Here is a 19,945-nt window from a genome sequence, read left to right as displayed (position 1 = left end):
GGTTTGGATTATCCTACAGTGGTATGGGCGGGGCCTACGTTGTTTAAAGATAGGCCCACCATTCCACCAGCGGTTTCTGTTGGGCCCACCAACTGTTCCTGTTGTGTGTCTGGGGAGAGAGAGAGAGAGAGAGAGAGACCGGTCAAATGGTGGGAAAGTAATCCTAACGTTTAACGTTAGCCAGCCGTCGAAGGGGGGAAAATAGCCTACAATGCGGGGAAAATATCAGCGCCCTTTATATTTTGGTACTTTTCAACGGTTGTTTCGTAGAAAAGCTACTTTTCAACTGTTGTTTTGTAGAAAAACATAGAAAACTTTTCCAAAACTTCGACAATCCTTTAAATAATAAAGGACAAGAAGAGTTAGTGCAATTATTAAAAGATGGTAGTGTTGATATCATTTTTATAAAAATAAGACTCATTTGTGCGGCATCTGGCTTGCAAAGATAAAAAAGGCTAGCTTGGCAGTCAAACACGCAAGTGGAAAAGAACTTTTGTCCCTTCTGTTTATTTCTAACTAGCACTAGGGACATCCACTTTATAAACTGCTGCTCATTTCCCATCTCTCTTTATCTCTTCTGCATTTGATATGGAGTCACCAAAGCTACCGAGCTTAGGAGGTTCTCTGCCAGTGCCTAGCGTTCAAGAGCTGGTCAAAGATCAAATCCTCACCGTCCCTTCTCGTTACATACGTCTAGATCAACACCCTCAAGTCATCTCTGCAACTGCCACTCTTCCTTCAATTCCAACCATTGACATGGAAAGTTTGCTTCAAGGGGAATCCCAACCTTCTGAATTGAAGAAACTACACTCTGCTTGCAAAGATTGGGGTTTCTTTCAGGTTAATTTTGCTCCAAAGATTCTACCTTAATTTACTATTGAATTGCTCATTTATTAATATTTGAATCCAATAAATTTGGTTAGTTGTAACCATTTTTTGTTGATGTTTTGTAGTTGGTAAACCATGGGGTTAGCTACTCCTTGATTGAGAGAATCAAGTCTGAGATACAAGTTTTTTTCGAACTTCCATTGGAAGAAAAGATGAGATTTTCGCAGCAACCTAATGATCTACAAGGATATGGCCAAGCCTTTGTTGTCTCAGAGGAGCAGAAACTTGATTGGGGAGACATGTTTTATTTGGTTACCCTTCCATCCCATACCCGAAACTCCATTCGATTTGAAAATCTCTCTCCTTCTCTCAGGTCTGCTCAAAAACTCAAAAAACTCAGACTCGACTCGGAAGTGGGTGGAGTCGAGTCAACAAGAACAAGCCTTTGTGGACTACTTATTAACTCGAGCAAAATTTTCTAATAAAGTATGGAATTGTCTAGGCAATTTCCTAGAAAGCTATTTTGCTACCCCTCTTTTTCAAGACAAGAGCCAACTCGTACCTGAATTTGTCTTATTCATTTGATTCATCAGGTGGCACTTCTCTCCTGAAAAAACAGAGGCTTCAATAGTGGTTTTACAAACTTTCCCAACACTCATAAAATATAGTTGTCTCTACAATTAGTAGTGTCTAAGCAATTTTGCACAAAACCATTTAGTGGCCCCTCTTTTTAAAGAGAGGAGAGCCATCACAGCTGAATTTGTCTTATTCATTTAATTTATATTAGGTGGCAATTCGACCCTAAAAACGGGGGCTGCAAAATTGCTTTTGTGAAAATTTTAATGCATATAAGATGCATATAAGATGCAAATTGTAGAAGTTTAAGAACCATATGAAGTTACATGTTCAAATATTTATAGTTTCTTTTTGTTTTTACATTTGGACAGTTGTCGAGTATAGACTCGTTATGCAAGTGAGTCGAGCCAACTTGGATGAGTTCTGAGTTGACTTGTGTAATAGTAATACAGTCGGCTAATGCCTCCTTTCACTAATAATCTAGACGCATGTTTTTAAATTAGTCTTCCTTAATTGCTTGCGTCTGTATTGTAGAGAGGTTTTGGAGACTTACGCATTGGAGTTGGAGAAGCTGACCATGGCTCTTTTGGATATGATGGCCAAAGCTCTAGCAATGGATACTGAAGAAATGAGAGATTTGTTTGAAGATGGGTATCAGGCAATGAGGATGAATTATTATCCTCCATGTCCTCAACCTGAGCGTGTCATTGGGCTTAAACCTCACTCTGATGCGGTGGGACTAACTATCCTCCTTCAAGTTAATGAAGCTCAAGGCCTTGAGATAAGGAAGGATGGGATTTGGGTTCCTGTTATACCACTTCCAAATGCCTTTGTAGTCAACATAGCAGACATCTTGGAGGTAAAATTAAACAACAATCTTTCTTGTTCTTTTTTTAATCATTCACCCTTGTGCTGTAATGGATTTCTTTCTTGTAATTAGTCGTGACCATGGTTTTAAATTTCGACGAAATCCTAAATTTTGGTCTTAAATTTTTGGTTTCGGAGGAGACCGAAACCGAAATCACACATACCTGAAACTTTATTTCGACCGAAATTTCGCTTATCCAGAAAATTTCCCTGAAATTTAAGGGATTTCACCCAAAAATCTCTATATTTATTAATTATTTAATATTGGCCAAAAATTTGAAATTTCGGCCAAAATTCTGTACCAGATAAAATATTCTTTTATTTGATTTAATTAGATTTCGTCCGAAATTTCGGCTGAAATTTCAGTTTCGTTTTAGGGTTACAGTTTTGGGTTCTGAGTCAAACAAACAGTATTGAAGGGGAGAAAAGCTATTGACCCTAATCTCATATTGTTTGCCTGAATTAGATAGATCGATAATGTCGTGTTGTGATCATAAGAGCAAGGCAAGGGAGGTCGGGAGATACATGGCCAAAGGCCCGTGTAGAGCTCCACCAAAACACAAATGTAACACCAAATAAAGGACTTTGATATATCAGGACACGTACAAGAAATCTCTACACTTCTCCCTTGAACCTTAGTCCTTGAAGCTTCTTTCTAATAAGCTTACAATCTCTACAACAATGACTCTATACTTATAGACCTAAGACACTCCTAAAATAGCAAATACATTAAAGAGTTTTTCTAGTCTCATGAGTCCTTTATAAATCCTAAACAAGCTCATAGGAATTTCCCATTGACTCTTTGATATTCTAGCAAGGCATTAAGGAGAGAACACAAATGACACTTACATTATCCGTACATAATAACTAACCTAGAAGTCTGCAAAGACTTTCCACAAAACCAAGCACATTGATTTTGATTTACAATTTCCAACACAGATATAGTTGAAATCTTTTCATTTCCCGTGTAGACAAATTTGTGACTGATGTAGATATTGTTGTGTTCTATATTTCTGATTTATTCTCTTTGATGCCTTTCTGGTTTGATCTGGAATTTTCATTAACAGTTCTAAACAAAATTGCTTTCTCTGATTTGGATTTTTCTACTTTGTGACAGATAATAAGCAATGGGGTCTATCACAGCGTGGAGCACAGGGCGACAGTAAATTCAGCACAAGAAAGGCTCTCTATCGCTACATTTTACAGTCCCAATCTGAAGATGGAGATTGGCCCCGCACGGAGTCTGACCAACGCACGAAAGCCTCCACTATTCAGGAGGGAATCTGTGGAGAATTACTTCAAAGATTTCTACTCAAAGGAACTCAAAGGCAAGTCGCAAGTCGACACCATGAAGCTCTCCCCCGGGCTTGAGAAGGCATGCAACACTAGCTGAGGATATAATTTATATCGTCTAGAAAGAGAATAGATATTTTGCTTAGTTTTGAAAGCTAAATAAAAACGGTGCTCTCTATAGGTCTGCCAACTTACAGTCTTGAAAGAATATATCTTGTGCTTAGTTTCAGAATCTAAATAAAAGGGTGCTCTTTAGATGTCTACCAATTTTCCTGAATATGTGTTTGTGACGACGGCTCGTTCAAGTGGTTTATGATCCAAGTTCACCACTATGTGCTTGGCACACGTGTAAGGTGATCGTGACCTTCGATCTAGTGGACTTCCAACTGGGCCGATTGGAATAACGGACTCTATTGAAGCGGAGATTCGTAGTCTTCACTTCGGCATGTGCTTATTTAGGGATCAAATGGAAGACAAGCTAGAGATGGAAAGGGGATTCTTCAAATGTTACTTCTTGGGTTCAAGGATCGACCATTGGTCCATGGAGATTAGCTAGGTTTTTGGATGAGATTAGTTCTATGTGTAATGACAGCTTTCTCTCTTTTGTTCATATCCCTTGTAGTAGTGCCAACTATCTAGCTGATTGGTTGGTTAAATTGGGGGCATTAAGGGATACACTTTATTCTGGACCCTCTCTCTCACATCTGTAATCTCTTTTTATGCTCTTAATTTAGTTATCTTTCATAAAAAGAACAGCTACCTCGGATGATTTTAAATGAATGAGAAAAAAACTGCTAAAAAGTGAGCCTGTTTTGGCTGTTCTCTCCCGTAAAAGTATGCCGTGCCTAGCAAATCCCTATATAAAAAGTGGCTTCCAACGGGAAATGTCTCAGCAGTTTCGGATGAAGAAAGCAACCACCTCATATGGATTAAGGGCCCGTTTGGATGCCGAGAAGATTTTGATTTGGATTTCTCAAATTTGCAGCCCTTTTTGCATTGTAATTTGGATCGGATCAAATTCTTGGATTTCTATTTCAGCAGCTGACATTGAAAAAAATCAGATTTCTAAATTTGCTGTGGAAATAAGAAATTGGAAATCCACAGATGTGAAGTGGCTGTTTCCTTCACCCTCTTTGCTCCTCAACCTCTCCCCTGCACTAGGAAGTACCCCCTTCCCTCTCCGTCTCCCTCTACATGAGCTGCCTATTCATTTTGTATTCAAAACTCAATTCCAAATCCAAATACAAGATGGGAGGTATCCAAATGGGCAGACCCTAAACGAATTAGATAAATTCTGCTAAGATGTGGCTGATCTTCCTGAAAACGAGCTGCAATATGGCTTTTGACAAAATTGCCTAGACATTATCTTAAAAAAGAGAAAAATATTTTTTTTATTGAAAATAAGACTCATTTGTGTGGCATCTAGCATGGGGAGTAATGGCATCTAGCGAGGAAACTAGAAGGTAATAGAAATATAGTAGCTGTTTTCTACACTCTAGTGTAAAAGAACTTTTGTACTCTTCTGTTTATTTATCAACCTCAGCTCTAATTATATATAATATTGGAAGGGATTTGCTAGCGTCCATTGCACAAGGCATATATGGGAATCTCTCTTTAGGTAGACTAGTCTTCAATGGCATTAGAGACACCCACTAAATAATTGCCCCTCATTTCCTATCTCTCATTGCCTCTTCTGGGTTTGATATGGAGATCTTAGGAGGTTCTCTGGCTGTGCCTAGCGTTCAAGAGCTGGTCAGAGATCAAATCGTCACCGTCCCTTCTCGATACATACAACTAGATCACGACGCTCCAGTCATCTCCCCAGCCACCACTCTTCCATCAATTCCAACCATTGACATGGAATGTTTGCTTCAAGGGGATTCCCAGCCTTCTGAGTTCAAGAAATTACACTCAGCTTGCAAAGATTGGGGTTTCTTTCATGTGACTCTCCAAAGATTCTAGCTTAATATTTACTATTGAATTGATCTGTAAATTAATATTCTAATACAATAAATTGGTAAGTTGTAATCATTGTTTTTTTATGTTTTGCAGTTGGTAAACCATGGTGTTAGCTATTCATTGATTGAGAGAACCAAGTCTGAGATACAAGATTTTTTCAAACTTCCATTGGAAGAAAAGAAAAAATTTTCACAGCAACCTAACGATCTACAGGGATATGGGCAAGCCTTTGTTGTCTCAGAGGAGCAGAAACTTAATTGGGGAGACATGTTTTATTTAGTTACCCTTCCATTCCATAGGAGAAACTCCATTCTATTTGAAAATCTCTCTCCTTCTTTCAGGTCAGCTCAAAAACTAGACTCAGTAGTGGGCCAAGTCGAGTCAACTCGAGCAATCCGGTGTGGACTCAATAGATTCTTGAGAAAACAGTTTTCAAATAAAGTTATATATCATTTTAACTAAAGTTGTCCTAGTTAAAAACCTTAGACCTCAGATATAAAGTCATCTGTTCAAATATTTATGGTGGGATTTTTTTTTAAAATTTTTTTAATAGTTATTATGGACTTGCTATAAAAAAAAAGCTCCTCTGGACTCATTCCCCAAGTGAGTTGAACCAATTTGGATGAGTTTCAAGTTGACTCGACGTGTTATAGGAATATAGTCGGTTCATGCCTAATCTCTATTGATTCTAGACGCATGTTTTTAAATGAGTGTTCCTTAATTGCTTCTTTTTCTATTGTAGAGAGGTTTTGGAGGCTTACGCATTGGAGTTGCAGAAGCTGGTCATGGCTCTTTTTGATATGATAGCTAGAGCTCTAGCAATGGATCCTAAAGAAATGAGAGATTTGTTTGAAGATGGGTTTCAAGGAATGAGGATGAATTATTATCCACCATGTCCTCAACCTGAGAGTGTGATTGGCCTCGCACCTCACTCTGATGCTCCAGGACTGACTGTCCTCCTTCAAGTTAATGAAGCTCAAGGCCTTGAGATAAGGAAAGATGGGATCTGGGTTCCTGTTAAACCACTCCCAAATTCCTTTGTAGTCAACCTAGGAGACGTGTTGGAGGTAAATTAAACAGCACTCTTTTATTTTTTTAATCATCTACTGTTTGTGTTCCGAGTCATGATAGAGAGGATTAGAGGAAAATTGTTGACCCATGTAGGTATTGTCCTGATCAAATGTTTCTCCGTTACTCTCTTCTCTGTCAAATATAAATGATTAAATAACACTAAGTCTAACAACTTAAGCTATTAGAGTAATTGGTTGTTTCACATGGTATGAGAGCGATTGCCTCATTGTGGCAGGTACTGGATTCAAAAACCTAGAACTCATTGATATTAAAAATCCGTGTTTGGGGCCAACCCAAAAAAGGTGGACCATACGCAGGGGGGGCTTGATGTATAAATGATTATATAACATCAACTCTAAAAGCGTTGCTTAAGCTGTTAGAGATCTTTAGTGATTTGATTTGGGTTTATGTTTTACAGTCCGAAATAAATTTGCTTTGCCTAATCTAGATTTTTCAAAGTTGTAACAGATAGTAAGCAATGGCGTCTATCATAGTGTGGAGCATAGAGCAACCATAAATTCAGAGAAAGAGAGGCTCTCTATTGCTACATTCTACTTCCCCAATCTAAAGACAGAGTTTGGTCCGGCACGGAGTCTGACCAACCCACAAAGGCCTCCACTGTTCAGGAGGGAAACCATGCAAAACTACCTCAAAGGCTTCCACTCAAAGGAACTCAAAGGCAAGTCACATGTCGAGACCATGAAGATTGCCCCTGGGCTTGAGAAGGCAGGAAACACTAGCTGAGGATCATACATTTATATTGTCTAGAAAGATAATATGCCTTTTGCTTTGTTTCAAAAACTAAAAAAAAAATGGTGCTCTATATATGTACGCCAATGTATATAGTCTTGAAATAGAATATGTCTTCTGCTTAGTTTCAGCAACTAAATAAAAAAGGTGCTCTTTCTATGTGTTGGGGGTTCCACGGTAAAGTAAACTCCCTAAAATGGAAAATCTCTTTATAAATAAATATCCAGCTCGCTACATTTCTAGGCCATGTTTGTTTCAGATTATGGCAATCAATTGTCAGCCCTGAACCTATTATTGGACTCAGATTTAAAAATAATTTTGAGTCGAATAATAGGTTTTGGACTTACAATGGAAATCAGTTTATACGAACTCTACTTATTAAGAATAATCGATTCAATAGGATTCAATGGTCAGAGAGAAGCAATAAAAAAAAAAAAAAAGGAAATGAAGGAAAGAATTGAGATCCGGTCTTTTCTTCGTGTAATCATCTCATGCATGATCAGAGGAAGTGTAAGAGAAATTCCAAAAGTTACACTTACACATTGAAGAAATGAAACATTTCCTTTTGTTTTAGATTTTTAAATTGAATTTGAGTCCAAAACTGATTATTGGATTCAAAATTAAGGCCAAATTCATTTTGGATTTTGAGAATTGATTTTGAGGACGTGAGAAGAGGAAGAAGAGAGAGAGAGAGAGAGAGAGAGAGAGAGATGAGAATCCTACTACAAAAAGGAAAAGGTCAAAAAATGTTTATAAAATGATACAATGACATTTGTGTCTTTTCTGCTGTAATAAATCCTCAATCGTCAAAAAGTTGTAATCCAAATGTGACACTTGTTGCTAGTTTGTGTGGAAATGTTGAAATCTGCAAAAATACAAAATATGCACAAGTTAAAGTCCAGCCAAAGTGGCTTCCAGAGAGCCTTTTAACTTTCGTGCTCTTCTGGCATTAGAGACATCAATTAAATAACAGCCTCTCATTTTCTATCTCTCATTGCCTCTTCTGCATTTGATATGGAGTCACCAAAGCTAGAGATCTTTGGAAGTTCTCTGCCAGTGCCCAGCGTTCAAGAGCTGATCAGAGATCAAATCCTCACCGTCCCTTCTCGCTACGTTCGTCTAGATCAGGACCCTCCAGTAATCTCTGCAACCGCCACTCTTCCATCGATTCCAACCATTGACATGCAAAGTTTGCTTCAGGGGGAATCCCTTCCTTCTGAATTGAAGAAATTACACTCTGCTTGCAAAGATTGGGGTTTCTTTCAGGTCTTTCCCCAAAGATTCTACATTTATTTATTATTGAATTGGTCAGTAAGTTAATATTGGAGTACATATAAATTTGGTTAGTGGTAAATGGTAATCATTCCTGTTCATGTTTTGCAGTTGGTAAACCATGGTGTTAGCTATTCATTGATTGACAGAATCAAGTCTGAGATAGAAGATTTTTTCAAACTTCCAATGGAAGAAAAGAGGAGATTTTCGCAGAAGCCTGACGATGTACAGGGATATGGACAAGCCTTTGTTGTCTCAGAAGAGCAGAAACTTGATTGGGGAGACATGTTTTATTTGATTACCCTTCCAACCCATAGCAGAAACTCCATTCTATTTGAAAATCTTTCCCCTTCTTTCAGGTCAGCTACAAAACTCAAAAACTCTACACTCGACTCGGAAGTGGGCCGAGTCAAGTCGACTCGACTCGACTCGAGTAAGCCAGTGGGGACTCTATAGAAACTTGACCAAAATTTTCTAAGAAAGTATACTTATATCTTTATAACTAAAATAACTTACTAAGTTTTAATGCATCTGAGATGCAATTTGTAGTGGTTAAACCATGAGAAATTATATGGTGTGTAGCCGTCTATGGTTTTTTTTTTTTTTTTTTAAAGTACTGTACGGCCCACTTTATAAGATGATCGAACCGTATATAGGTTGTGCCCCAAATATGTGCAGTCCCCCTATAGATTGGAGGGTTAGGAATTAATATTTGGGGGCACAGGCTATGTTTATGCTGTAGCCCTACAATAATTAAAAAAAAAAAACCATAGACTGCTACACACCATATAAAATCTCAAAAACTATAGACCTTTGATATAAAGTCTTCTGTCCAAATATTTATAGTGGGTTTTTCACTTTATAATCTGCAAGTGAGTCGACTCAACTTGGAAGTGTTTCGAACAGAGTCGACATCTTATTGTAATATAGTCAGCTCATGTCTATATAGATTCTGGACACATGTTTTTAAATGAGCGTTCCTCAATTGTTTCTGTTTCTATTGTAGAGAGGTTTTGGAGGCTTATGCGTTGGAGTTGCAGAAGCTGGCCATGGCTATCTTGGATATGATGGCCAGAGCACTAGCATTGGATACTAAAGAAATGAGAGATTTGTTTGAAGATGGGTATCAAAGAATGAGAATGAATTATTATCCACCATGTCCTCAACCAGAGCGTGTGGTTGGCCTCACACCTCACTCTGATGCTGCAGGACTAACTGTCCTCCTTCAAGTTAATGAAGCTCAAGGCCTTGAGATAAGGAAAGATGGGTTATGGGTTCCTGTTAAACCACTCCCAAATGCCTTTGTAGTCAACATAGGGGACATGTTGGAGGTATATCAAACAACTTTCATTTTTTTTTAAAATCATCCACTATTTGTGTTGTAATAAATTTATATCCTGTATTATGTTGTGACTGGTCATAGGGTAGTATAGTATTCAGTTGGGGATAGACTTTGTTAATTTTAGGATTTACAGTTTTTGATTTTTGAGAGTAGTGATGGAGAGAACAGCCAAAAGGATTTTTGAGAGTAGTATTTTTAGGGTTTACAGTTTTGGATTTTTGAGAAAAGTAATTTTAGGGTTAACAGTTCTAGGCATCTTGGCCGAACCATCTTTATCTTGTGAATATGTCTTGTATATTTAGACCCTATTTAGATTATCTTTTTATTTCTTTGTGCACAATTGGAACGGATTTTTCCAATCGGATTTCTCAACAAATGATATCAGGAGCGGTGGTTGGAGCGATTGTCAATTGGGTCATGGTTAAAAGGATCGTGGATGACGGCGTAGTTGAATCGTGGTTAGAGAGATTGTCTATTAAAAAAATGATATAGTTTTAAAATCTTGATCTGGTCCTCATCAAACAAGACCATGTTTGTGGGTTTCTAGAAAATTGGAGGTGGAGAGCGTCAATCTACTTGTTGGTTGCCATTAGTGATTCTATTTAGTGTGGATCAACATTAACAGGCATTAGTGGGATTTGATAGGTGATTGACATTCACAAGTTTTATCTGAATATTTTGAGATCGATAGGTGGCTTATGTGATCAATGATCAAGGTTCGCGATCAGTGCAACAATCGGTGGGTGGACCACCACTGTTCGATTAGGATTTCATTCAGCTTGTAAGTGTAGGAAAGAATGCAAGAATAATTAGAAAAAAAACGGTCATCTGACAGGAAATTAATTTTAAAATAGCAACCAAGATGAGATTCACAGTCACTGAAAAAAGTGTGCAATGTTACCATTGCAAAGATATGATCATGCCCTGCATAGACATGAGCCAATTTATGGGTTGTTTTGATTGTTGATTCATACACATAGGCCTTACTATTCAAGGCCTTACTTCCCAACAAGATTGCGAAGTAACCTAGTAGATAACGTGGTGTGGTGTTCAAGTTTTCTGCTTATAGTTTTTGTTTTGTGATTTGATCTGGGTGTTAGAATGAAATAAATTTGCTTTGCCTAATCTGGATCTTTCCACATTGTTGCAGATAGTAAGCAATGGTGTCTATCACAGCGTGGAGCACAGGGCAACAGTAAATTCAGCGCAAGAAAGGCTCTCTATTGCTACATTCTACAGTCCTAGTTTAAAGATGGAGATTGGCCCTGCACAGAGTCTGACCAACCCACAAAATCCTCCACTGTTCAAGAGGGAAACCGTCAAGAAGATCTTGAAAGATTTCTACTCAAAAGAACTCAAAGGCAAGTCGTACGTCGAGACCATGAGGATCTCCCCTGGGCTCGAGAAGGCTGGCAACATTAGCTGAGTGCCCTTTATATGTCTGCCAACTTATATCATATTGAAAGAGAATGCCTTCTACTTAGCTTCAAAAACTACATAAAAATGGTGCTCTTTATATGTTTACCAACTTTCCTAAATGCGTGTGTTCTGAACAAATTTCTTAGAGTGGTTTGTGAATTGCTATTCCAGCTCTCCACCATCTACTTGGCATAAGTGTAAGGTGACGTTGACCTTTGGTAGTTATATAAAAGGGCTGCTCTTTATATTTGCAAGTGTATGATAAAATTGTATCACATAAAAAAGAATAATGGCACTGGCTATATTTGATAATTGTGAAAAACAAACAGTTGCCCATGAGTTCTGATGAGGACACCAAGCTTGATTTGACTTCCACCTCTTTCTCTGCAACCAAATGGAGCCAATAAGAATAACCACGCACAAAATAACTTTTATGATCAATGGTAAAAGGAATTTTTAAACAAAAATTTAGAAATTTTAGTTAGAAAACTTTGCCAAGTGGGGTTTTAGTAATTTCCCCTTTAGGCCCTGTTTGGACTGCAAGTATTATTTTTTTGGAGAAGTTTGGAAAAGAAAATTTTTTCCAAACACACGCACGCGCACGCACAAAAATGAAACTAATGCAGTCCAAGGTTTATCTAGAGGGGCCTTCAATTTATAATGATATCACCCTAAATAAGCCAAAATCATATCATTTCCCTCTAAATCGTGGGGAAAAATAAGCCTAGGAAAGTTTTTCTGAATGACATTTTTCCTGAGTCCTTGATTTAAAAATTGATTGCCATTTAGATAGCTAGATTTTGGCACACTGCTACCATGATCGGATAGTTTTAAGTTATGACTGCTTGGAAAAGGGTAATAAATAGTTTTTTCTCTAACCATTGATTGTTTGCTCGTTTGATCATGCAAATGGGATCTCTAATCTAAAATTCGCTAGTATCTTCACTTTGAATAAAAATGGTCAGATGGGAGCGAAAAGCATGGACTCTTTCTAGCTAGAGCCACCATCATGGACACAAAAATTGATTGCAACTCCAGAGGAACGAACACAATTAGACATTCAACCTGTAATCACAAAGACCCAATTGCAAGACCCAATTGAAATTTTTTCCATGTCATAATAGTTTATCAGGTGGTATAAGTGAGGCAATGAGTGACGAGAGAGTGAGAAGTGGCTGAAAAAAAGGGAAAAGAAAAACTAAAAATAGAGTTTTTATTTTTATTTTTCAACAACTTAGCACCATCTCTTCACCGTTGCCCTCTCAATTCTCACCCGCTCCCACTCTTTTTACCCCTTTCACACCACTTGGCAAACTAATAATCCCTGAATTTTTTTTTTTTCACATGGCCTAATTTTCTGATTGTATCTATAGGAAAAGAAAAAAAGACACAATAAACTACAAAAATTTCCACCTGCCGAGCAATCAGCGAGTGGGATCATCCGCTTAGACATGCATCAGGTGAATAGTAGTAATCAGCTAGCTTGTATACGAACATCAATCCCTTTGCGGGAAACATGAGGAGCATACCGAAGAATAGAAGAGTAGCTGACGGCTGCATCTCGAGTCAAAGTTTAGCGAATTGTCGCCAACTAAGAGCCTACAAAGGAAGGCATCGCCTCTTCCTTGTTGAATTCAGATCCCAACTTTGGATCAATTAGTTCTTCTAAACATCCTCTCTCTTTCAGAACCAGTGCCTGCAATATCCAGAATAAATTAGTAACTTACTTTTCTAATGTTGAAGTTTAAAGTTAAAACAGTGATAAAAATGTGAAGATTTGGGTGGAGATCTAAAATACTCAATGCAAAAGATAGAGTTGATCATCCTTTGGCATGTAATTTGTGTTACTAGACCCACTGACAATTTCCAACGCGACGATTCCAAAGCTGTAAACGTCTGCCTTGTCAGTCAGGTAACGCTGCAATGCATATTCCAGTGCCATATATCCTCTGCAAGACTGCAATAACAGGACTAATCGTTAATTATATGCTTGTTTGTGGTCACAGTAAGCCAATTCAGTCAGACGAATGGGTACTTCAGCCAAAGACAATTGATGTTGCAATCAGGGATAAAATGACATATGGCCATTCTGTTCAGAAAATCAAACACTTTCTAGATAGAATCATAGAACCAAGAACCTTGTTTTTACATAGAATTCTTGTTTTTTGAGACACCAAAAGAATATCATGGTAATTGAAAAAGATCCAAAATATAATTGAAATTTGTGAACTTGTCGAACATATAAGGCTTTGATACAATGAATATATGAAAGTACGGAATCCTTGGTGGATACCAAAGAATAGGACAGACAAATTTTGGAAGATAATGAAAGCAATCCTGATCTTTAATCAGCTTCAAAGTATGCAGAGTAACTAACAAAGCCAATTCCCATCAAATGTAGATTTCAGTATCCTCTCTATACGAGGGATTATCTACAGAGCAAAGAAACTCGATTGTAAAGAGGTTAATACCAGACCATTGTGGACTCAAATAGGAGACAACTGAAATGAGTCAGGTGATATCAAGAAATGAGTCAAATAAGTGATATCAAGAGACTGGTATTTCGATTCCCTTCAATTTACTCACTTTGACAATGTATCATTTTGTATGACTTCTCCGTGTAATAGCCTCCCCAATAATATGGCTTACTCCCTCCGTTCTCCATCTCAGGCTTAACCTCATAGCAACTCTAGCAGGGCATCTCGATGGATACCTAACCTCATAGCAACTCTAGGAGAGCATCTGAGTGATTAGAAAAAAAGGGTCATCTGCAGGATGACATCCACAGTGAGCGAAAAAGGGTGCAATGCTACTATTGTAAAGATTATGGTCATGCCAAGCCGGATAGTTTGAAGCAAGCTGACAAGTCGGACAATGGTGCTGGAAATTCGGTGGTGACAGTTACAAATGAGCAGTGCAACTTGTTGAAGATGTTCTCACAGTCTTAATAGGTAATCACACTTTTGATGATCAATGAATTCTAGATTCAGAGTGCTCATTTCATGTACGATCCATGAAGAAATATTTTGATATGTTCCACGACAACAGGCAGGTGTGACGGTATTAGGTGACAGGTTGACTTACAACATCATGGGATTTAGGATTGTGAAGATTAAAATGTTTGATGAAGCAGTGCGCACTTTGGATAGTGTTGCATATGTCCCAAAAATGCGGTGGAATTTAGCGTCATTAGACCAGCTAGATTCTAGGACTTGTAGGTATTTAGTTGCAAGTGGAGCCATGAAAATCACACAAGTTGTATGGTTCTGATGAAGGGAGAAAACTCTGACAGTTTGTATCATCTGGTGAGGAACATAGTGATAGATGATGTTCTTAGTGCCTCGATGTTTGATAAAAAAAACTAAGTGAAGTGTGTGCACACATGGTCTCTTTTGTAGTTCGTGTTAAGACAGGTTTCCAAGCTATAGACGATAGTGAGGAGGTAACAGTTCTTACTGGTGGGAGGACGGATTGAGGTCCCTCTCCAAGTTGACTCGGTGCAGCTACATATGTGCATTAGCCGTGTTAATCAAGTTAGGTGGATTTAGAACCAGGATGATTCAATGGTGTGTAGTTGAATTTTAGAAGGCTAATGTAGTTTGCAGCAACAATAGACGAGTGGAGATGCCAACAAAAATTCTTCATGGTCGCACCCAAACAAGCCAAGGTGGAGATTGTTGGAATTGGGCTTATTGTTTCCAACATAAGTAAGAAGAGGTGACCCTCCTTTTTTATTCTATGCTATCTAATATGTCTAGGATAGAGAAAGATGGGGGGTGTCCAAAGCTAGGGGTCACAATTTATGGCTTTTGGCCTAATTCTGATGTAATCCTTGTATAATTTCATTTTCATAGTGAAAGATCAGATCTCACCCTATGGACGTAGACATCTTGTCCCGGAAAGAAAATAGGAGACAAGAATCCTCTTTGAAAAAGGTTAAGGGGGGAGAAAACTTGTGTTTGATGTGAGTGAAGAAAAAGTGTATTTTTCATAGTGTATTCTTGAAGAAAAGAAAACCAAAACGAGTGAGAGAAAGGAGAGAAGAAAAAGTGTGTTTTTTCTTGGTGTATTCTCAAGAGGGTTATGCAACCATTTGGAAGCCAAATCAATCCCGCTTTGAAGCATGTTGAAGAAGAGGAAGAGTAGATTGCATCAGAGCTATCCTCACAGGGTAGCGCCAGTGCTTTAGCAAGTTCTCTCTCTTCAACCTCCAAATTTTCTACTCGGAAAGTATGTATTGTTGTGGTTGCATAGTGGACCATCTCCAACTCGTTGGAAGGCTTATTTTGGTGTTTCATAGGGAGAGAAAAGTGATTTTTGAGATAATCATGTATCTTTTTAGCTTGTTTTCTCTATATTGGTTGTAAACCTCAAGCTTTGGGCAAAGAACTTGAAACGAAAAATGGTGCAATACTCGTATTTTAGTGGACTCTTATTTTAGTGGATCTCTCCAATTAGTCACATGTCACATTGAAGGGTTTTTCCTGTAAATTTTGGTTTTATGGTTTGATTGTCTTTTATTGTTCCCGCTTTCTGGTTTTGCCTTGTTTAGTTGTGGTGTGGCCTAAACACATTTATGAGTTGCTCTAATTGTTGATTCATACACTGGGAAGCCCTTACTTCCCAACATGATTGGATCAGATTTTGCCAGTCGTATTTCTCAACAATGCTCATTTCCTCCGTGGAGGCAGAAATAATGTTAAACCACCTTGTTAATGTGGCGGCGTTTGAGGTTTCTGCTTTATTCTCTTTTATATCTTCCGTGATTTGATCTGGATTTGCGTTTACAGATCGAAAAAAATTTGATTTGCCTCATCTGGGATTTTCTATGCTGTTGCAGATAGTAAGCAATGGTGTCTATCACAGCGTGGAGCACAGGGCAACAGCAAATTCCGCACAAGAAAGGGTCTCTATCGCTACATTCTACAGTCCCAGTCTAAAGACGGAGATTGGCCCTGCGGGGAGCCTGACCAACCCACAAAAACCTCCACTGTTCAGAAGGGAAACCGTTGAGAACTTCTTGAAAGATTTCTACTCAAAAGCACTGAGGCAAGTCACACGTCGAGACCATGAAGATCTCCCCTGAGCTTGAGAAGGCAGGGAACAGTAGCTGAGTGCTCTTTATATCTCTGCCAACTTGTATTGTATTGAATACATAGAATCTTCCAACTCTGTTATTACAATACTCAGAATGCAGATTCATAAAAACATGGATGTGGGTAGTGAAGAACCATGCCATTCCTGATGTAATGACATAACCAGTGTGTGATCGTCACTTGAGCTCTCTCCAATTTGTTGATAAAGCTTACGAGAGCCTTTAAGTCTCAAATCAAAGCTAGAGTGGCTTGAAACCTGTTCCTGAACAATTGCGCGCCCTTCAAGCATGCTCACCACAGCAGACATAGTAGGCCTAAGCGTGGGAGATGTGTTAGCACATAATAACGCAACATTAATCATCCCCATCACCTCTTCCTTGTTGAATTCAGATCCTAACTTCGGATCAATTAGTTCTTCTAGACATCCTCTCTCTTTCAGAACCAGTGCCTGCAATATCCAGAGTAAATTAGTAACTTACTTTCTATTGTAAAGTTTAAAGCAAAACCCTGATAAAAATGCAAAGATTTAGGTGGAGATCTAAAATACCCAATCCAAAAGATAAAATTGATCATCCTTTGGCATGTTTCTGTTACTAGTCCCACTGACAATTTCCAACGCGACGATTCCAAAGCTGTAAACATCTGCCTTGTCAGTCAGGTAACCCCGCAATGCATATTCTGGTGCCATATATCCTCTGCAATATCAGGACTATCATTAATTCTATGCTTGTTTGTAGTCACAGTAAAGCCAATTCAGTCAGACGAATGGGTACTTTTGCCAAAGACAATCGATGTTGCAATCAGGGATAAGATGATATATGCCCATTCTGATTAGAAAATCAAATGCTTTCTAGATAGAATCATAGAACCAAGAACCTTGTTTTTACTTAGAGAATCAAAATTATTGTGTTTTGAGAAACCAAAATAATATCATCGTAATTGAAAAAATCCAAAACATAATTGAAATTTGTGAACTTGTCTAGCATCTAAGCGTCTCATACAATGAATCGAAAATATTGAATCAGTAGTGAATACCAAAGAAAAGGATATAGCCAAATTTTGGAAGAATAAGAAAACAAGGGAGATGATATTTTCACCCCCCCCCCCTCTGCAGTACGCATTCGCCCCCCTTATAACGTGAACAGTGGGCAACTTTAACGCTTTTTTATGTCAAATCACATTAAAAGTGGGGTGAATGCATACTGCAGGGGGGTGAAAATATCATTGCCCGAAAACAATCGTGATCTTTAATCATCTCCAAAGTATGCAGTGTAACTAACAAAGCCAATTCCCTTTAAATGTAGATTTCAGAATCTAATAACCTCTCTATATGTGGGATTATCTACAGATCAAAGAAGCCCGATTGTAAAGAGGTTAATACCAGACCAGTGTACCAAAATAGGAGACAACTGAAAGGAATCAAATAAGTGATATCAAGAAGTCAAATAAGTGATATCAAGAGACTGGAATTTCAATTCCATTCTATTTACTTATTTTGAAAATGTATCATTTTGTATGGCTTCTCTAGGCAATAGCCTCCCCACTAATATGGCTTACTGCCTCCGTTCTCCATCTCAGCTTAACCTCGTAGCAACTCTAGGAGAACAACTTGATGGATACCTAGGCTCCACAAATTTACCCGGAGCTGACTCAAAAGATCAACAAAAAGAGATAGTGGAATTTGTTTGTTTGCACCATAAGATGATGATTGCTAACAAAGGATAAAAGTATACTGATACTCACCATAAGTGATAATAATAGGAGGAAAATAGAGAATGAGGGCTCACATTGTTCCAGCTATTCGAGTGCTAATGTGAGTTTTCTCCTCTTCACGAAGCTTGGCCAAACCGAAGTCAGATATCTTAGGGTTAAGATTCTCATCAAGCAGTATATTGGTGGCTTTGATGTCTCTATGAACAATTTTTATTCTTGATTCCTCGTGGAGAAAAGCCAAACCTCTTGCTATCCCAACACAAATCTTGTGCCTGGTTGCCCAATCCAGTTTCAATCGACATTCTCTGTGGCCTATAAATCATAGAATTGACAAAAAAAATGTCACGGTATGCCTGTTAGCTGGACAATGTAATCTTGATGTGAGAAAAAATGAATTCAAGCAAAAGAACAGTGAGCTTACCAAACAGGGCACGAGCAAGGCTATTATTTTTCATGTACTCATATACTACCAACAATTGATTCCCTTCAATGCAACACCCATAAAGCTTCACAAGATGTGGATGTTGCAAAGCAGAAACCATGCCTATTTCATTGATAAATTCACGATTTCCTTGACTTGATTTGGAAGAAAGCTGCTTCACTGCAATTATAGTACCATCTGACAATATACCCTGCATTAGAGTAGTTAAGAGATATTTAATATAAGCTTAATCAGAATAAGTTAAATTCAAAGGAGATAATAGATCAAGATAAGTAGTCCAGATGTAGAATACCTTGTAAACAGAACCAAAACCACCTTCTCCAATCTTGTTTGAAATGTCAAAGTTGTTAGTGGCAGCTTTAATCTGTCTTAATGTAAATGAGCCTGTCTGCAGATCTAAACCTCCGAGATCTGTTCACCGAGAAGAGTTAGACAAGGAAGCATTTTTTAGTAAGAAGATAAATTACACATTGCCGGTAAGATGCATTCTATAATTTATTCATTACAATGTGAACCAAAGGCAAGCTGTCCAAGGCACGTCACAAGATAAGTAGCTGCAAAGCATGGCCGAATTTGAGACTAAAAAAGAATCTCTGCAACCAAGTAGTAAACAAATATGCATGGCTATTTTCCTTGGGGACACAACTACTATCTCATATTTATACTTTCCCATTACGCATACAATAGAAGATAAATGTACAGCAATATATTATTAGGCAAATAACATTATCAAAAGGTTTTCAGAAATGGAATGCGATAAACCTAGCCTTTCTAGATCAATGATACAATCTTCAGAGGGTGTCATAATAACACAGATTTTCCATTAGATACATAAAAAATGGGAAAGAATGTCCTGATATTTTAGCAGTGATTAGATTTCATAATCGGGAAATCGTAATTTTTTATATAATGCAAAATAACATGAGCTATATCATGGGTTCCAGAATTGATCTTTTCATGCGTATGTTTCATGGGAAAAATGGAAGATAAGTTGAGAAACGACACCTATTTTCAAATATGTAGTCTAAATTATATTGCCAATTTTAGCAATCCCTTCTGCATGTGTGGATGCATACCGTAATGCACGTGATGGAAAAAAAAGTACTTCACATACTGATACAATTTAATATACTAGATGGGATGAAACACAAGTTTTGACCATCAACATGCATCAAGGGAAGCAGGCTTATTCAAGAGCTTGCTCAGAAAATTGACTACTGATGATGCCACTGGTAGCTAATTGTTAGAGAGCAAAACTTAGCAGCATATGCATGAATTTTCTTTTAATGGTTGTGGATATAAAGTACTTGATTAAGC

General features: G+C 38.0%; 4 protein-coding genes across 5 annotated transcripts in view; 3 read left to right on the top strand and 1 right to left on the bottom strand.

Annotated features, from left to right (window-relative positions):
- Positions 1–561: 561 nt before the first annotated feature.
- LOC143862032 (oxoglutarate-dependent flavonoid 7-O-demethylase 1-like) lies at positions 562–4,253 on the top strand. Its single transcript, XM_077373022.1, has 4 exons — positions 562–840; positions 954–1,201; positions 1,939–2,263; positions 3,389–4,253. Exons 1-4 carry the CDS (start codon positions 589–591, stop codon positions 3,662–3,664), a joined length of 1,101 nt encoding a protein of 366 aa, XP_077229137.1. The 5' UTR covers positions 562–588; the 3' UTR covers positions 3,665–4,253.
- An 876-nt stretch (positions 4,254–5,129) lies between these two features.
- LOC143862470 (oxoglutarate-dependent flavonoid 7-O-demethylase 1-like) lies at positions 5,130–7,503 on the top strand. Of its 2 annotated transcripts, none has more exons than XM_077373519.1 (4): positions 5,130–5,505; positions 5,617–5,921; positions 6,266–6,590; positions 7,063–7,503. In XM_077373519.1, the coding sequence occupies exons 1-4, from the start codon at positions 5,269–5,271 to the stop codon at positions 7,336–7,338; spliced, it is 1,143 nt and encodes a 380-aa protein (XP_077229634.1). In that variant the 5' UTR covers positions 5,130–5,268; the 3' UTR covers positions 7,339–7,503. The 2 variants fall into 2 exon arrangements, with proteins under 2 accessions (XP_077229634.1, XP_077229635.1); XM_077373520.1 differs by having other exon boundaries at positions 5,132–5,505; positions 5,617–5,864.
- Positions 7,504–8,214: 711 nt separating this feature from the next.
- On the top strand, positions 8,215–11,624 carry LOC143860181 (protein SRG1-like). Its single transcript, XM_077370742.1, has 4 exons — positions 8,215–8,610; positions 8,728–8,975; positions 9,623–9,947; positions 11,109–11,624. The coding sequence occupies exons 1-4, from the start codon at positions 8,359–8,361 to the stop codon at positions 11,382–11,384; spliced, it is 1,101 nt and encodes a 366-aa protein (XP_077226857.1). The 5' UTR covers positions 8,215–8,358; the 3' UTR covers positions 11,385–11,624.
- Positions 11,625–16,473: 4,849 nt separating this feature from the next.
- Positions 16,474–19,945, bottom strand: part of LOC143860341 (putative LRR receptor-like serine/threonine-protein kinase At1g07650) — a 56,792-nt gene continuing 53,320 nt past the window's right edge. Inside the window, exons 37-41 of the mRNA XM_077370927.1 lie at positions 18,921–19,039; positions 18,608–18,818; positions 18,261–18,498; positions 17,021–17,168; positions 16,474–16,921 (exon numbers count right to left, since the gene is read on the bottom strand). Coding sequence (XP_077227042.1) covers positions 16,577–16,921; positions 17,021–17,168; positions 18,261–18,498; positions 18,608–18,818; positions 18,921–19,039 — 1,061 coding nt within the window. The 3' untranslated portion in view covers positions 16,474–16,576. The remainder of the gene's footprint in view (positions 16,922–17,020; positions 17,169–18,260; positions 18,499–18,607; positions 18,819–18,920; positions 19,040–19,945) is intronic.

The sequence above is a fragment of the Tasmannia lanceolata genome, unplaced genomic scaffold, assembly GCF_043159265.1.
Source record: "Tasmannia lanceolata isolate RefF3 unplaced genomic scaffold, GAP_Taslan_0.1 ptg000037l, whole genome shotgun sequence".
NCBI lineage: Eukaryota > Viridiplantae > Streptophyta > Magnoliopsida > Canellales > Winteraceae > Tasmannia > Tasmannia lanceolata.
Note: the sequence above shows the minus strand (reverse complement) of the source record. Positions and strands in the feature narration are given on the sequence as shown.

Coding starts and splice junctions, on each gene's coding strand:
- LOC143862032 (XM_077373022.1), top strand. CDS start 589: ATGGAGTCACCAAAGCTACCGAGCTTAGGAGGTTCTCTGCCAGTGCCT. Junction 1,202..1,938: donor AATCTCTCTCCTTCTCTCAG/GTCTGCTCAAAA, acceptor TCTGTATTGTAG/AGAGGTTTTGGAGACTTACG. Junction 2,264..3,388: donor ACATAGCAGACATCTTGGAG/GTAAAATTAAAC, acceptor ACTTTGTGACAG/ATAATAAGCAATGGGGTCTA.
- LOC143862470 (XM_077373519.1), top strand. CDS start 5,269: ATGGAGATCTTAGGAGGTTCTCTGGCTGTGCCTAGCGTTCAAGAGCTG. Junction 5,506..5,616: donor AAGATTGGGGTTTCTTTCAT/GTGACTCTCCAA, acceptor TATGTTTTGCAG/TTGGTAAACCATGGTGTTAG. Junction 6,591..7,062: donor ACCTAGGAGACGTGTTGGAG/GTAAATTAAACA, acceptor AAGTTGTAACAG/ATAGTAAGCAATGGCGTCTA.
- LOC143860181 (XM_077370742.1), top strand. CDS start 8,359: ATGGAGTCACCAAAGCTAGAGATCTTTGGAAGTTCTCTGCCAGTGCCC. Junction 8,976..9,622: donor AATCTTTCCCCTTCTTTCAG/GTCAGCTACAAA, acceptor TTTCTATTGTAG/AGAGGTTTTGGAGGCTTATG. Junction 9,948..11,108: donor ACATAGGGGACATGTTGGAG/GTATATCAAACA, acceptor ACATTGTTGCAG/ATAGTAAGCAATGGTGTCTA.